The sequence below is a fragment of the Acipenser ruthenus genome, chromosome 3 (assembly GCF_902713425.1).
Source record: "Acipenser ruthenus chromosome 3, fAciRut3.2 maternal haplotype, whole genome shotgun sequence".
Classification (NCBI taxonomy): domain Eukaryota; kingdom Metazoa; phylum Chordata; class Actinopteri; order Acipenseriformes; family Acipenseridae; genus Acipenser; species Acipenser ruthenus.
Window position 1 is genome coordinate 73204993 of NC_081191.1, and position 19012 is coordinate 73224004.

At 37.4% G+C, this 19012-nt stretch overlaps 1 protein-coding gene across 1 annotated transcript in view; it reads right to left on the minus strand.

Moving 5' to 3' along the window:
• Nucleotides 1–1487: 1487 nt before the first annotated feature.
• Nucleotides 1488–19012, minus strand: part of LOC117435659 (transcription initiation factor TFIID subunit 4-like) — a 70384-nt gene continuing 52859 nt past the window's right edge. The window contains exon 16 of the mRNA XM_034058997.3: nucleotides 1488–3608. Within this exon, the coding sequence (XP_033914888.1) occupies nucleotides 3447–3608 (162 nt within the window). The 3' untranslated portion in view covers nucleotides 1488–3446. The remainder of the gene's footprint in view (nucleotides 3609–19012) is intronic.

The following is a 19012-nucleotide window of genomic DNA, read 5'->3' on the forward strand; positions in this document are numbered from 1 at the left end:
GAAGTGGCCTTCATGGAAGACTTGCCGTCAAAAAGCCATACCTCCGACGTGGAAACAAGGCCAAGCGACTCAACTATGCATGAAAACACAGGAACTGGGGTGCAGAAAAATGGCAGCAGGTGCTCTGGACTGATGAGTCAAAATTTGAAATATTTGGCTGTAGCAGAAGGCAGTTTGTTTGCCGAAGGTTGGAGAGCGGTACACGAATGAGTGTCTGCAGGCAACAGTGAAGCATGGTGGAGGTTCCTTGCAAGTTTGAGGCTGCATTTCTGCAAATGGAGTTGGGGATTTGGTCAGAATTAATGGTCTCCTCAATGCTGAGAAGTACAGGCAGATACTTATCCATCATGCAATACCATCAGGGAGGCATCTGATTGGCCCCAAATTTATTCTGCAGCATGACAACGACCCCAAACATACAGCGAAAGTCATTAAGAACTATCTTCAGCGTAAAGAAGAACAAGGAGTCCTGGAAGTGATGGTATGGCCCCCACAGAGCCCTGATCTCAACATCATCGAGTCTGTCTGGGATTACATGAAGAGAGAGAAGCAACTGAGGCTGCCTAAATCCACAGAAGAACTGTGGTTAGTTCTCCAAGATGTTTGGGCCAACCTACCTGCCGAGTTCCTTCAAAAACTGTGTGCAAGTGTACCTAGAAGAATTGATGCTGTTTTGAAAGCAAAGGGTGGTCACACCAAATATTGATTTGATGTAGATTTTTCTTCTGTTCACTCACTTTGCATTTTGTTAATTGATAAATATAAACTATTAACATGTCTATTTTTGAAAGCATTCTTACTTTACAGCATTTTTTCACACCTGCCTAAAACTTTTGCACAGTACTGTGTGTATATATATATATATATATATATATATATATATATATATATATATATATATACACACACACACTAATGTCTCTACAGAGTTAAATCAACCACGTACACTTTGCGCGAGAGACAAAGTTTTTGAGTGTGTGACCAGCTTCATCTCAATAAGCGTCATTGAACAGGGTATGCATGGTTGATTCATTGCTGTTAACTATTTTATGAACTCTTTATGGTCGGCACCTCTTTTTGAAACACGCAAAGTTTATCACCATTTATCTGAACATGCTCAGAACATGCTAGAGGACATAGCAGTCACAACATGTAGCAACTGATTTGGTGGGGCATACAGGCATTGTCAAAGTGTCATGGTGCCTTGTGGCAGACGTAGAAGGTACTGATCGTGTGCGCTTTGCATGACTTATAATTTCCACAAATCTACAAATCTTTGATTGGATAGTGTGGGGCTTTGAATTTATAAACCTTTTTTTTATTATGCATACTTTTCCAAAGGATAAACTGTATATTATCACAAATCATCCATTCAATAACTGGTACAGTATGAAACTCCTTATTAAAAATCTTGATCCCTAGAAACAGTTGAGTGGTATATGTATAGCAGGTATCAGAACTTTTGTAAAAATATACGAACTGTCATGTAGCTTACAGTAACTTTAATTGTTTTTTGTTTTTTAAAACAGTATATAAAATCATTTAACCCATGTCAAGTACATTTTACAAACTTGTTTGACAAGCTTTAACAAAAAATAAAAAAATAAAAAAAATGTTGGTTTCTTTTAAGACAATATTGCATCTTCCTGCAGTGCAGACAGATTATTGTTTGTAAATAAATTGTATCCTGCATTACATTTTGGCTATTGTAAGAATGGAAAGTTTAACAAACAGTACTTCAAAAATACAAAACACATTTCCAGTGATTAGTGGCTCCAATCAAGCTGCATTTCACAATGTCACACTTACAACAGTGCAAAGAAGTATTTGAATTACCTGTGTTGACACAGACAGAAAACAAATCTATGTGAGAATACTTAATGAAACAGATTCTGCCACACCAGGGAGCATTATAGAACCAAATCCAAAATTTATGAAAAACTTCAACAAATAATATTTTGAGCATTTACAACACAGAACAAATAAACAGTATTTTACATCTTTGGCATTGCCATAGCAGGTACTACCTTACCTCAGAAGGAGATCGAATTTATACCAAAATAGATGAAAAAAAAGAAAACAATCACTATAACATTTTTTTCAATAATAATTGCAAAATTACTTTATAATGGATAGTCTCCTGCTAGTTCGATAAGAAACAATAGCACTTCTTTAGTCAACACACTATTTAATTGGTGTATGATAAGTCAAGTTTTTGGTCCAGGGAGGAAAGTAGGCAGGAGCTGGTGTGCCTCATCGTACTTCAGCAGCCACTGCTGATGAGAAGACTTCCCAAGCTGGGTCCTTGCCCCCAGGGTTCAGTAGTTTGGTAACATCTGGTGCTTAGGTTTGACAAGTGAAAAGAGGCGATATGCATGAAAGTGGAAATCAAGGCAGCCTGCTGATCGATCAGTGGGTTGCAGTGGTGAAGGCGACATTCAAATTGGTCATATGAAGTTGGGTAAAAGAACAGGGGTAAAACTGACAAATAAAACAATATCCGAAATATTTCTCTCAAGAACAGGATTTAATAAGCTCTTCAGTATACTGAATAAAAATAAAATGTTATCCTTTATAGAGAGGATCGCCCATTCAAATGACTTGTACATTGAAAAAATAAATATTTTCATCACATAACCTATATCAGAACTTTTGAGGTTTACACATTTTCCAGTAAATGTATTTAATATGTAAGGCTCTACAGTGATTAGTAGAATTAATAGCAGATTAGATGTTGTTAAGCTGAAAATAATTATTTATTACATTATTTATTTTTAAGACTAAACATACACATACAGAAATGTCATCCACTCCTGGTCATTCTAGTGGTTAGATCACCCCCACAGTGGCAGATGTTCCAAAGATTAAGATCACTCATAAAACCTGAAATATGTCTGTCTTTTCTAACCAAAACCACAGAGCCCATTTTCACTGGCTTAACACAGTAAGGCATAGACTTGAACTACCCCTCCTTGAAAGTCAAGGCCATACTATTTTTATTTTGGGGGGAGAGTATAATGGATCGAAATAAATACGGTCAATACAAACAACACTAAAAATCCTCTTTCTTTATTTTTTTTTTTACTTTTCTAGTTTTTCTAGGCCACCCTGCATGGCATCTCCAAATGAACCTTCTACAAGATGCCGCACTTTCAAATGCATTTAGAACAAATGAGTTTAAATCTGCTTATATCTACTAATTTGACTGAAAAAAAAAAAAACATTAAATGAAAATAATAAACAATGATGTAAAACTAGAAGAAAATGCACTACAATAAATGGAGCACAAGCATCCCTTCGCAATACAGATTTATATTAAAAGAAACAAAAAATGATTGTAAACTAGATACGATGTTCCACAAATAGATAGATTTTCTGAAATATTTCAGAATAGTGCAATAAAGAATTTCAGCTTCAGAAATTGTCCAAAATACTGAAGTGAATAACTATTTGAGGAAGGCACGATACAAGGTGATTGATTGCCTCATGGCTTGCTCCTGTTCCATGCAGAAGATGAGGTCCTTGAGACTGGCACGGGTTGTCCTTAGACGGGAGAACTGCTTTGGAATCGCTGACTGAGAGGCACCAGTAACATCTCCGCTGCCAATCTATAGAAAGGAAAAAAAACAAAAAAACATTTCAGCATTACAGGTAAAAAACATATATATGTCTCTCTGTATTAAACATGAAAATGCAGTGAAGCAAAATGTAACTGAACAGAAAACACATATCAACAACTTTTGTGCTCCAATGCAAAGTTCACAGTTTAAATATAAAAGAACACCACAGTACTTTTTTTTTCAAAACTATTACAAATAAAATATGATTAAGGGTACTTGCATGAAACCAATATGTTTTGTGCTACTTGTGTACACTACAAGAGGCTGTGGCCCATATACTCTTGTAGCAGTTAATTTTCACATCAACACTACTTTATAAACAGAAGGGCAGCAGCTAATCAGAAAAAAATAATCCCTAACCTGGCATTGTAATAACTTACCCGCATATCCATTTTTTTTTTTTTTTTTTATAAATTTAGTCGTTGCCAATTATTTTTTATTATTTTCTCCCCAATTTGAAATGCCCAATTATTTTTAGGCTCAGCTCACCACTACCACCCCAGCGCTGACTCGGGAGGGGCGAAGATGAACACACGCTGTCCTCCGAAGCGTGTGCCGTCAGCTGCCCGCTTCTTTACACTCTGCAGACTCACCGTGCAGCCGCCTCAGAGCTACAGCGTCGGAGGACAACGCACCTCTGGGCAGCTTACAGGCAAGCCTGCAGGCGCCCGGCCAGACTACAGGGGTCGCTGGTGCGCGGTGAGCCGAGGACACCCTGGCTGACCTAACCCTCCCTCCCCCCAGGCGACGCTCGGCCAATTGAGCGCCGCCCCCTGGGAGCTCCCGTCCGCGGGTGGCTGTGGAATAGCCTGGATTCGAACTCGCGACATCCAGGCTATAGAGCGCATCCTGCACTCTAGCGAGTGCTTTTACTGGATGCGCCACTCGGGAGCCCCCCGCATATCCATTTTAAACATGCTTCTATATCTATATTTTATTACACAATGCCACCTCTGCCAATCACTTTAAGGTCTATTGTACATTTGAAGAAGCAAAGGCTCTCGACATGGGCACTGAAAAGGTTAAAAACAGCCACACTATTTTCTCTGCCCAGCCCTGTCAGTTATATTATACAGTAGAGCTGACAGACCTATACCCCTGAGGCCACAGCTAACCCTTTTAGACTCTTGTTGACAGCACTTGTACTAAAAAAAAACTGACATATATGTACAGTACTTAAAAACACAGCTATGGCCAAAATACTGTTGAAAGATCCACACTTCTGAACTTGTGTCCAAAGATGATGCATTTGCCAACTCTTCTTACGTATAATCTCCCCACAACCACACTTCCACATATTTACGCCCTGCCTTCAGCCTTTTGGGGATTGCATATTTTAGCCTACAGCACAAAAAACTTTCGGCACAAATGCTGCAAGGTTATGTGGGTAATTCTTTTTCAAAGGCTTTGGATAATAACTGCAGCTTATATAGGCAACAATGTGTGCTTCATTTCCATACCTAAAAGCCTCAAGCTTAATAAACCAATAATTAGAACCAAATTAAACAAAACTAATACTGATTAGAAAACGATTCAGTACCGTCAGCCAATCAGACTGCAGCTCTAGCGGGCACTAATAGACAGTAATTCAATAATTGCTCCGTTCATTCAGGCAATGTCCAAATTATAAATAGGAGTTTAAAACCCTAACAAGTTAATAAAAAATAAAAACTGATTTACTAAATAAATATTAATTGTTTTTCTCTTTATATGTATGCCATCCCTTTTTTTATTTTTTTATTTTAAAAATGTTCGGGACTATTTTCTTGGAACATCTTAACTCAGTGGAAAGGTACCCGATGAATCAGTACAAGCTCAAGGTAAATCTAGGTTTTAAGGTGTTTTTTTTTTTTTTTTTTCTTTAGAGAAAACGATGGTAAATATCATTTTCTAATAGCGATAGTGCCCTCTTGACCCATGTGATAATTGACCGTGACTTTCGTTAGCGCCTTCGCCTCGGGACACAACTCCCGTCCCGGTGAATTATCACATGGTAGAGCCCTCATTGGCAGGCACGATCGCTTAAATATTACGCGTTTACCCATTTCCTTTACTGCTTTAAAACAACATTCTGTCAATATGTTGACAGTACTGTCAGAGATTAAGGAAACACTTATATCCATTCCGATTTCATCATCTAAAAATGTTGTTACTTACAGTAAACCCTTTTGTACAAACTTGTAAATTATTATGCTGAGAATTTCAGCACAGAAATATACATGGATCTGCCACTGAACTCCTAAAATTATATTCTGTGACAGACTAAGCACTTGCTAATATAATTAAAATAAAGACAACAGCTAAAGTTTAAAACTTTATAATACAAATTATAATATACAGAATTGAAGCTTGTTTATATCAGCTATAACATTTTTATGTTAGGTTATTTATTTATTTATTTATTGCACTTATATAGTGCTTTTTATACAAAAGTATCGCATAGCACTGTACAGTATATAGCAGAAAAAAGAACAAACCACAATACATTTGTATAGCATGTCACACATACAACTGCCACAGTCAGACCATTTAAATAACACATTTAAATAACAGTATATATATATATATATATATATATATATATATATATATATATATATATATACACAGTGCCTTGCGAAAGTATTCGGCCCCCTTGAACTTTGCGACCTTTTGCCACATTTCAGGCTTCAAACAAAGATATGAAACTGTAATTTTTTGTGAAGAATCAACAACAAGTGGGACACAATCATGAAGTGGAACGAAATTTATTGGATATTTCAAACTTTTTTAACAAATAAAAAACTGAAAAATTGGGCGTGCAAAATTATTCAGCCCCCTTAAGTTAATACTTTGTAGCGCCACCTTTTGCTGCGATTACAGCTGTAAGTCACTTGGGGTATGTCTCTATCAGTTTTGCACATCGAGAGACTGAAATTTTTGCCCATTCCTCCTTGCAAAACAGCTTGAGCTCAGTGAGGTTGGATGGAGAGCATTTGTGAACAGCAGTTTTCAGTTCTTTCCACAGATTCTCGATTGGATTCAGGTCTGGACTTTGACTTGGCCATTCTAACACCTGGATATGTTTATTTGTGAACCATTCCATTGTAGATTTTGCTTTATGTTTTGGATCATTGTCTTGTTGGAAGACAAATCTCCGTCCCAGTCTCAGGTCTTTTGCAGACTCCATCAGGTTTTCTTCCAGAATGGTCCTGTATTTGGCTCCATCCATCTTCCCATCAATTTTAACCATCTTCCCTGTCCCTGCTGAAGAAAAGCAGGCCCAAACCATGATGCTGCCACCACCATGTTTGACAGTGGGGATGGTGTGTTCAGGGTGATGAGCTGTGTTGCTTTTACGCCAAACATAACGTTTTGCATTGTTGCCAAAAAGTTCGATTTTGGTTTCATCTGACCAGAGCACCTTCTTCCACATGTTTGGCGTTTCTCCCAGGTGGCTTGTGGCAAACTGTAAACAACACTTTTTATGGATATCTTTAAGAAATGGCTTTCTTCTTGCCACTCTTCCATAAAGGCCAGATTTGTGCAGTATACGACTGATTGTTGTCCTATGGACAGAGTCTCCCACCTCAGCTGTAGATCTCTGCAGATCATCCAGAGTGATCATGGGCCTCTTGGCTGCATCTCTGATCAGTCTTCTCCTTGTATGAGCTGAAAGTTTAGAGGGACGGCCAGGTCTTGGTAGATTTGCAGTGGTCTGATACTCCTTCCATTTCAATATTATCGTTTGCACAGTGCTCCTTGGGATGTTTAAAGCTTGGGAAATCTTTTTGTATCCAAATCCGGCTTTAAACTTCTCCACAACAGTATCTCGGACCTGCCTGGTGTGTTCCTTGTTCTTCATGATGCTCTCTGCGCTTTAAACGGACCTCTGAGACTATCACAGTGCAGGTGCATTTATACGGAGACTTGATTACACACAGGTGGATTCTATTTATCATCATTAGTCATTTAGGTCAACATTGGATCATTCAGAGATCCTCACTGAACTTCTGGAGAGAGTTTGCTGCACTCAAAGTAAAGGGGCTGAATAATTTTGCACGCCCAATTTTTCAGTTTTTTATTTGTTAAAAAAGTTTGAAATATCCAATAAATTTCATTCCACTTCATGATTGTATCCCACTTATTGTTGATTCTTCACAAAAAATTACAGTTTCATATCTTTATGTTTGAAGCCTGAAATGTGGCAAAAGGTCGCAAAGTTCAAGGGGGCCGAATACTTTCGCAAGGCACTGTATATATATATATATATATATATATATATATGGAAGATACGGGGTCAGTAACTCCTGCAAATAACTAGGTGCTAATCCATTCAGGGCCTTGTAAGTTAATAGCAAAATCTTAAAATCAATTCTACACTGCACAGGGAGCCAGTGTAAAGAGGCCAAAACAGGGGTAATATGTTGACTTTTTCTAATTTCTCAGCATCAGATACAGAAATAATTGGTCTAAGTTATATTTCTCAAATGGTAAAAAGATACTTTAATTAATGAGTCTCAAATGAGAGATCAGGATAAAAGATGAGCCCCAAACTCAAAATATTCATTTTCTTTTGAATATTCATTAACTGATTTACATTTTCTCCCCATTCCTCCACTAAAATATAAAATAGAATATTCTAATTTTAGTGTAATATTTCAATTAAGTTTTTGATCAAGCTAGTAGTTACTACGCCCAGCAATTGCCACAATAGACTTTGATTGGCCAACATAATCAAGTGATAACGTGTTTGTGAAGTGACAGAGAACCACATTTGAATGTTATTTGATCCTCTGACGTCTGAACGTATGCTGTATCCTAGGATACAGTGTAGGGCTGCTTTTTACGATGTCAAAATCAAACAGCATTTTAATCAACATATTGTGTATTTCCTAGAAAATAGTACTGGGAAAATATTTAAGAGACAAAAATCGGGTAGAAACCAGTAAAAACTAACATCCAGTTAAAAAATAAATAAATAAATAAATAAATAAATAAATAAATATCCTACAATTTTTCTGTAAAATTCAGAATAAACCGGAAATGCGGAACACTAGTTATAGTTTACAGTTTAAGAAGAAACGTTTACATTGGATTTAATGCTATTCATTAATTACAAATTAACAGCGTGCGTTTCCAGAGCCGACAGGCTGATGCTGCAGTACGGAATAGAAATACAGCACGTATACAAAGATTAGAGTGGTTTTTTTTAGTTTGTTTTTTTTAACTCCCTTCTAACTGTTATGAATAATGCAATATTCATAGCATTGGGTTGAAGTTTGCTTTGCTGTGTATTCTGATCTACTACAGATACTTCCGCAATACAGGTTTAGGAAGCAGTTGCCAGTTTGTTGGATGGAATAAAGTTGCAATGACCCTGAGCTTGTCTGTAGTGTTCACTTATTATAATAAATGAATTTAGGACACATCTGCATGTAAATGTGGAATAATAGTGCACATATTAAATTCCACTTGCATGTAAACACACTGACTGAGCCTTTTGTATTCTCAGGGTTGTCATTGTCATATTTAATTCATTAATCCATAATAGGCACTAACAGTCAATTAATCAAATAATCAAAATCACTCAACGGATACAAAATATACAACTAAATTAGTTAATCCCACTTGGAGATAACTGGATTTTGTTACATTCACAGACAGAAAAAAATACACCCAATTACACTTTATTATAAATAAAATGTTATACATCTCACGAAAGCTATTACTAACCAATTTACCCTACAGCAAATACCTACTATATATATATATATATATATATATATATATATATATATATATATATATATATATATATATATATATATATATAATATTGTAATTTTGTGTAGATTAATAAAAAATGTCAGCATTAAAATGTACTGCATCATGTCTAACTGTGCCATTAATTTGAAATATGTGCTGTAAAACAGCTTGGTGCCTGGCATCTTTCGGATTGGATACCTTGCACTTTACATAGAAGCATATGGTATTAAATTAATAAAATGGCATTTTCATAAAACATTTCATTAGCAATAAAGCACTCAGAGGGGTACCCAGAGATAAGAACATCCCAAAGGAGATTAGAGTCACTTGTCTACGCCTCGTGCCTCATTACACCCTTAAGGGCTTGGTTATCTCAGGATATCCCACACCATGCCTGCCCTGTTCCTTAAAATTGCCTGCAGACAGGAATACAGAAATATAGTCTTCACTCGTGAGTTATCAGTCTTTCCCCGCTGGTGGGTAAAACTCTGATATCTCAATCCAACGCATTTTTTATGCCCCCACTCCCACCCATTAATACAGTATATAGTTGCCAATATACACACACTGTATACAAAGACACCCACTTATAGCACAGCTCACAACGGTCCTTGAAGCATCATATTGCTTTTATATTTTGCCGTTTCTATAAAAAACTGAAATTGCATTTGTTACCTGTTTTGCCCTAACCGAGACTGCTTGCTTACTAGTTATCTTCCTGATTGGATTAAAAAAAAACACATAATGCACAAAACAAGCAGGTTTAAAACAGATGGTTATATCTAACATTAACATTAAATATCAACATCATCAGTACAACACAAATGATTAAAACATTTTATGATAGCTCAAAGTACTGTATAAAAAGTTGTGCCCTTTTCCTACACATACAACTATATTATGCAACTTATTTCCCTGACAATAAGGCTCTGTTATACATTATGAGAGCCAGATAACCAAGAAAAACCTCAACCCCCCTTACAAAGACTCTTATGATTAGTACAGTGAAAAGGGCACTTCTGTCCTAATCCTACACAGGTCACAGTTCAAAGCAGTCACATGACAGCCCTGGAGGAGCTAGGGAGAAGACTGCTCCGCAGTGCAGCTGCCAGCTCAGGGTTGAAAAGGAGGTCAATTCAACAGGATCCAATGGAAGGGCCTGAGGCAATGTTCTAAATGAAACAAAAACTCCAGGGGATTCACAGTAACCCAACAGCGACGTCCTTTATAATTCTCAGAAACTTGAGGGAGGTGAAAGTGTGCTTTTTATGTAGTCATTAGCCTAGGAACCTTTTATAAAAAATAAAAAAAATCAGGAAAAGAAAAATCCCCTCCAGCAGTGTTCAGCACTAAAATCCTTCACCTTCATCTTGCAAAAAAAAACAGGTTTTCAAAATGGTAAAACGCAGACGTACGCAAGTAAAAGTGAAATAGCTCATTAAACAAAAAAATAAAAAGTGAAAGCCCTCAGGGCAGAAATCCCATTAACAGGTTTTGATTTGACCTTTCAGTATGTTTATTCGAAGTGCTTAAACAAAGTGTTCAGTTAAAACTTTTACCTTATTGTTACTTTAACCAAAGCACAGGGAACTCTGGGTATACTGGTACAGCTGTCACTTTGTATGCATCTTTCACACCAGGTATAATTGGCACATTGCACAGTACACACACACACACACACACACACACACACACACACACACACACACTACAGTAAAAACAGTGTATATATACACATGCCGGCATTGTGGGACCGGATTCCAGAATACAGCCAAAAAGTATGCAAAATTATCCAGAATGGCAGCTTTTAGAGGTGCTGGATTAGAAAGGTTTTAAATGTACAAATCCTATTTGTTACATTTTATGGCTACATCAACAGAACACCCTCTGAGACAATTCAGCTAACATAAATTGTGACAGTAGTACCAGAGCCAAGAAACCTTACCATATTTTCAGTAAAGTAGCTCTAATGTATTCATCTGTCAATGATTTAGACAGCTGTGTAATATTTTGGAAATAATCCAATATTTGCTATATAAATGCAGAATCCGCCATTTAGGTTTATCCACTACCTCAATATGTATTTACAGGTGCACTGGCACGTTCATAGGCTTAATAGATTTCAAGCTGTGGTTGGGCAAACTTGAGAGACCTCAAAAACTGCCCACCTATTATCCTGAATAATTCATTTATTCTTTGTTTAGGTGACTAAATTGTATAAAGATCAGAAAATAAAATAAGTATATTTTAAAACAGCTATTAGTATCTAGACCATAATCTAATTCCACACACCCAATGTCATTATTACAAAATATATAGTTTGAATATGTTTATAAAAGTTCATATGAGTTTACTGAACCATGCAAGACCATTTTCACGCATTATATTAGATTTTCACACATTATATTATATTGTGTGCATTGTGTAAAAATGAATTTGTTTTAAAACAGCTTTGGAGATGGTTTGCTTATCTAATTCAAACAATATCAACAAGGTGTTGCTTTTGAAAGCCTCCAAATATGATTTTAGAATACCAAAACAAAATCTGATCTACTTTAGGTGGCAAAAGAGTAGTTAAGAAAATGTTGTTAAACAAGGGCGTGGCAACCTTATCTGCTTACTGCTGGCAAACACATATAAAATAGTTTAACGCACATTTCTTAAAAAAAGGAAGACACAAGGTGATTACCTCCAAATATGTGTGTAGATTAGACAGCGGCAGCTTTAGCCACTATGATCTCATTCTCATGTGGATTGGTTTATTCTGTGTCATTAGATCACATACTTAAACTTTTTTTTTCGCCGATTATTTATCTTATTTTCTCCCCAATTTGAAATGTCCAGTTATTTTTATTTCAACCCGGCTCACCGCTGCCACCCCCGCCCTGGCCCGGGAGGGACGAAGATGAACACACGCTGTCCTCTGAAGTGTGTGCCGTTAGCCGCCCACTTTCTTACACACTGCAGACTCACCGTGCAGCCACCCAGAGCTACAGCATCGGAGGACAACGCAGCTCTGGGCAGCTTACAGGCCAGCCCGCAGGCGCCCGGCCAGACTACAGGGTCACTGGTGCCGAGGACACCCTGGCCTACCTAACCCTCCCTCCCCCTGGGCAGCGCTCGGCCAATTGTGCGCCGCCCCCTGGGAGCTCCCGTCCTCGGTCGCAAAGGAATAGCCTGGCCTCAAACCGGCGACGTCCAGACTATCGTGCACATCCTGCACTCTACGCGAGTGCTTTTACTGGATGCGCCACTCGGGAGCCCACGAGTGTGGTTTTACCCTGGAATATTGTGCTCTGTGTTTTTACACTAAACTTGTCTGGCCCTTAGCAATGTTCTCCAACATTGTATTTTTTATTTTTATTAAGCAATTCATCCCAAGCAATTGCCACTGTAATCAAACAGATCTCTGCTTGTAATCATGTGTGGCAAATACCAGACCATGATAGTGACTGGTAATTTGTCAAACAATTTCAGAGATTTCTTCCAATTACTCTGTGATGCAATAAAAAGAGAGATGGTAAGTACACACTTTAACAGGTATGCCAGTTAAACATCTTTTTTTTTTTTTTTTTTACAATGGTCTTTTAAAGAAAACATAGTCAGCTTGAAATTAAACTAATACCATTAAGAGGAATGATAAATCAACCACAATTTTGAACAACCACCATTTAGAGGCACACATATACAAACAATACAGTCTACTGTCTATGTAGTTATAATTGGAAAATATTTTAAATACAGTATATGCTATCAGCATTGCACTGACAAATTTGAAGTGCAAGTCAAATAGAAATGTTAAAACAAGCTGTTAATGTTGTATTAATGAGTGGTTAAAAAGTAAGATTTGGGTTAAATTAAAATCTGTACCAAGTACATTCTGGTAGCTTTTAGCGACAAGTAGCCATTAACTCAAAGCCAACAGAGGGATCAGGCAATGCAAAATAATAATGATCAAAAGTAAAGGCATCACTGTCGCCAAACAAATTGCTGTGATATGAATTCAGGAATTATGACTTCTTGCTTTGAAATCTACATTCATGTCCCTTTGAATCAAAGCAATAAATCGAGGTTCTGGAGACAAATTCACTTGATACAAAAAATTGTAAATGAAATTATAACTTCATGACAAATAAATGCAGGTAGACTAGTCAGATTAGTCTGCTTCTATTTTAGAAAAGTGAACTTGTGGATTCAAGCACCCACAAGGAATTGTTTATAAAAACAATTTTTAAAAAAAATGTAAAAAGTCACAGCTTTAATAAATGCATACAAATACAGTAGTGGTCAAAATTGTGAACCCACCTGCAGCAGTCCAATAACGGTAGGTAGTCAGTTTGTAAAATGACACACAGCAGCACAGGAGCGAAAAGAGCGGAGGCTGAAATAGGAAAGTAATAACCAATACAATAAAGGCTGAGAAAGAAAGGTTTCCAGGGGCAGTCTAAAGAGCAATCTGATTACATACTGACTTTCACTGTATCTGGAGCCGTTGTACTGACTTGACACGTGGAAGACTGGAAATGTGTTTAGTGACCTTGACTTTTACTGTCTAGCTGTTTGGAAACCATATTGAAGGTATTTCTCTATACAGTACCACGGTCATGCTCCAAAAAGGCCGAAGGAATCTCTTCCACATTACCGAGCAATAATCCGGCATATAAATGTGTGCTGAATATGGACATGGTGGCCACTTTTGTTTTTGTATTAGGAAAGTTGGTTAATAATTTTGTACCGTTCTGAGTGTATTACATATAAACACAAGCCAAAACTACACAATGATGTTCTGTATCACTTTAATAGTGTGTCTTAAACAGGTATTGGATACTCCCTGAGTCCATTAAAAGTAATTCCATGATAACAGTGATTAGATCATTTTTTGCTGCTCAAAACATTTAAAATGTTTGACCAGCACTTCATAGTGTCCTACCCCTGACAAAAGCTCCAGCTATTTTTTTTTTTTTTTTAAACCTGTCTTATCTGGCTTAGCCAAATCCCTATATTCCAACTTCTGTCATTACTCGTCCTATTACAGTATATTGTTTATTGTGCCATTTTTTTAAACACTCAACACAATATTAACAATATAACAGTATATGTAAACAATAAAACAATAGAATCTGGTACTCCCTTGTTCACTTTAGCCATTTTAACATTCTCTCCCATTTCTTCAATATATCTGCATCCACAAGAGGGTACCTCTCCAATGAATTAAGGTGCTTATTATAAAGCATTGCTGTTGCTATCCATCATTCAAGGGAGCAATTTCACCTTGCATGTTGACTGAAAACCCACTTAGGCTTCACGATACGTATGACACAATTACAGCCCCTTTTGTTAGTGCACGTGTTTGAAATAAAGCAATTTTGAAATTTAGTCAAATAAGGTTCACAACCTGCTTTTCTTTTTTTTGGTATTATTTTACCCCTGATTTTCTCCCCAATTTGGAATGTCCAATCTTTCTTTTCCCTCACCGCAGAAATTCCCCACACAGCTCAGAAGTACTGAAGGTTCAGTGGGCGTCCTCCGATCCCACTAACGAGGCAGCTTCCTCTTTTACACCCAGGAACTAGAGAGTGGATGTCAGCTAGCTACCAGCCTCTGGAAGACAAAGGCCAGCCCTGCAGGTGTCCGCTTTTGAGTTCGCTGGGCACCTGGCCAACAGGGTTCGCTGTAGTGCAATGAGTAGAAACAGTCCCTGCCGGTTTTGCCTCCCTAACCCACGGGAGAGCCACAGTCATTGCGACGCTCCCTTCGGAATCCCCAGCGGAGCCCAGCGACTTTGCACAGCCAGCATGTGAACCAGCACTGTATGACTTACCAGGTGAGCCACTCAAGGACCCGCAACCTGCTTTGCTTTTATTTTCTGATTAATCGTTAAAATATAAGTATTTAAAACAAAATTACCTTACAAATACTGTAAAATATAATATTAATAATAATAATAATAATAATAATAATAATAATAATAATAATAATAATAATAATAATAATAATAATAATAATAAATACATAAATAAATAAAAACAAACCTATACAAACGCAGTTTTTGGAAACAAATGTTTTAGAAAACAGTATTTTAAAAAAGTTTGTCAGTTTTACAAAAGATTCTGAATCCAACAGGTTTAAAAAAATGTGAGTTCTCTAAATGGTGATTCATTTTAAACCATCATTAAATTAACTGCAATGATCAACAATAACCTGCCTCTGCTTAGCTCTCTGGTTCACATCCGCCATGCTTGACAAAAACATTCTTAACACAGTGATAGAGAAGTTGGTACGTAGCTGCTAGAGTACACATTGATAAATGTTATTCTCGGATTTTCAATGTAGACACTAAAACTCTATGCATAAACATCACTTTTTGCAGACCACCACTTTTTAATGCATTCTTTAAAAAAAAAAAAAAAAAAAAAAAAAAAATGAAGAAAAGAAAATGTATTGCAGTGTATCAATACAGGTATCACCGTATCCATAATCGTATTGTCAAGAAAACGATCACGTGAATTGATGAATTGGCACGCCCCTACTTGTACATAGCTTAATATTACAGGACATGGCAACACAGTTCTTTGGGTATCTGCTGCTCCTACATTTATATTTAATGTAAAAAAAATAAATGTACAGTAATAAAATATTGTAATGTTGTGTGAAAATTAAGACAGTGATTGCAGTTCTCGAATGCAACAGTTTATTATTTACAGGTACTGTATTTATTTAGTCACTGTCAGCCGTGACCCACGTCTCCAAAATAATAAACCTGGCTGGTTACTGATGTCTCTCTTTTAAGCCCTACTGGATTTAACACTGTCTTTGGCTCCTCTCTCTCAAGCACCAAAACCTTCTGCCGTTTTTACTGTTGCCATCTCGAGCTCCCTTATTTGAATCTTTAAGACTCTGGAGTGTTCACCTGCCCCGTGCTGCGTAACACTCTCCCCGTGTCCGAACAGCAAAACAAGTCCTTTTAGTGTGCTGGGTCGTTACAATATAACAAAAGACCACCAGTCTAACTAGAAGGGCGTTTGCCTTACACTGCAAATTACACCAATGGGTTGTGCTCAGTGTTTTGACTACAGTTGCATCAGTGTCTTCAATTGTTAAAGCTACTTATTTTTAGTGTTTCGACATATTTTACCATTAATTGTTTACTCAATTGGTGGATATTAGCATTGCATAGCTGTTGGGCAAAACAATATTTTGGCAATGGATTTTCAATTCAGTTTTGGAAGTGCTGGGCCACATACAGTATTGTATGATACACAGTACAAAGAGGGATGCCAATGTCAAATTTAACACCTATGGAATTGTGTTTCAGTCCAACTCCTTCCTTGCCTGGGTGGCGTCGGCCCGGATGTTATCGGCATGGAAGAGAGACTCAGAGACACAGAAAGCTGTAGTGAAGCGCTAATGCGCACATTTAATAAACAAATAAAACACAGAAACAAAACACTAACAAAAACACATTTAACAAAACAAAAGGCACAAGGGCCAAAACAAAAGGTCTATACAAAAACTTACAACAATACAGGACGAGACAGCACAGAACACGGAACACTGAACACAGACCTCCACACCAACATTAACTCTACTAGTACTCTCCAGCACCTGTGATCACCCTATTTATACACCTGTGGCCTTAATTAATCACTTATTCAATTCACGGCTCCAGCCACATGCCCAAATATTTTAACAGGGAGAAAATTAACCCCCTTCACCCTGCCACACACCTCCCCCCTTGTGTGCAGCACACATGGCCGCCATCGGCCACCTCCCCCACTAAAACACCCCCCCCCCCCTCTCATGTCCATCCTTTTCCCTGTGGATTCTTGTGGGCGGGTTGCTGATCAGTGCTATGGTGGAGGTCTCCTCACCTCCTCTTTCTGCCAGTGTGTCCCCTACGACAGCAAAAATGCTGCTAGTGACCACACTGGCAGCGGCAATGCTGTTAGTGGCAAGACTGGGAGTGGCAATGGTAACAGCAGTGTGGGGCACTCCGGCAACAGAAATGCTGCCTTCTCCGGACCTGCAGCCAGCAGTGACACAAAGCAGTATTAACTTCACTGCTGGAGGCATTCACTCAGGTATCTCACTAAATCAGCTTGCCTCAAAACAGTATGGAAATTCAGTAAAGGATGTATACCACCATTATACCAGCCAATAACTGATGGCTGCCAAACAGGTACAGATGGTGAAAGCCGAATACACAGAATGAAGTTATAGAATAAAAACTAGCTGGATAAAAGAAAACAAAAACTAATGTTATTATGTGTCAAAAGTCGTGTATACCATTTCATAAGATTCCACAATATCTGTGAAATGCACAAAGAAAGTTAAGGGAAAAAAAGAATTTGTAATTCAGCTGCACCAATTGGACACATGTAAAAATTGGACAAGAAAAAGTAATAAATAAATAAATAAGAAGTTCTTGTGCACCATCTAATGAATGCCCCAATAGAGAAAAACTGTGCTCTTATGTAGCTGATATTTACCAATTCTCATCTCCTAAATGTGCTAAATGCTTAATTATTCAGTTCATTGGATTACATGACCTCTCAAAACACACATCTAGAATATATTTCCCTACATTTAATTGTGCTTCAATCATTCTGAATGTTTCTGGGTTATGTTGCTCCAATGCTGAGCTACAATCATGTAATAAATCAGTCTTTACCTGGCTTTCATCCTGATTCCATTCAAATCATGCGACAGTGTGCTAGCCCTGCCTACTCACTGTCTATATAAATGTAGAGTAGCTGGCAGAGCTGAAAGAGCAGCATTAACCAAGTGACTACAAACAGCAATGGAAATAATTAAAAATGAAAGATAGAAACATGATCAAAATTTTAAAAAAAATGTATTGTATTGTATGCATAATAGAAGGAATAACCTGGATTATTTTAGACCTCCATTCTTTGTACGCAATGAAGATTCAGTACATAACATTTTTTACCACACATCACTCTCATTTAAAATGTAAAAATATTTGTTATTTATTAACTTTAAGGTCCGTCTTTCTATTCTGAAAGGGTGGATACATACAGAGCGACCAGGATTTCCCTTAGCAACGGATTGTTGCACACTGCATTATAGGGCGATCAAGAGAGGAGTGAAAATGGAAGACTAAAACAATATGACGACAGCAAAGATAAAACTATTGTTTAGGGATTGGATGGACACTAATCCGTTGTCTTACTTGTGGAGATGGTGTCATAGGTTCACAATGTAAGACACACACACACACACACACACTCACACACCACTAGGTCCGAATATGTTGACTGCAGTAAAATTTATAAAAGACAAAAAATATATATTTTTTTTTAACCGGTGAAATTTCACAATTATGTCATTGACATTCTTCCCCCACCTCGGATGTAAAAATTAGTTATCTGACTCACCATGACCTATATCCACTGTATGCACATAAAATGTAAGTGTGAATTGCAATTCAATTCACTAGCCTTTCAACTTGGGTTTAAATTAATGCTTTGGTTAAAAATTACAAGGGTTGGTGTTCTCATTATACAACAAACCACTACAAGGATCAGCTTGAAGTGTCCCACTTCTGAACGGTGGTTTTACTGTACACCATCTGTGCCGTTTAAAACCTGCTCATAACGATTTCCCCCTAGTCAAGTTTGACT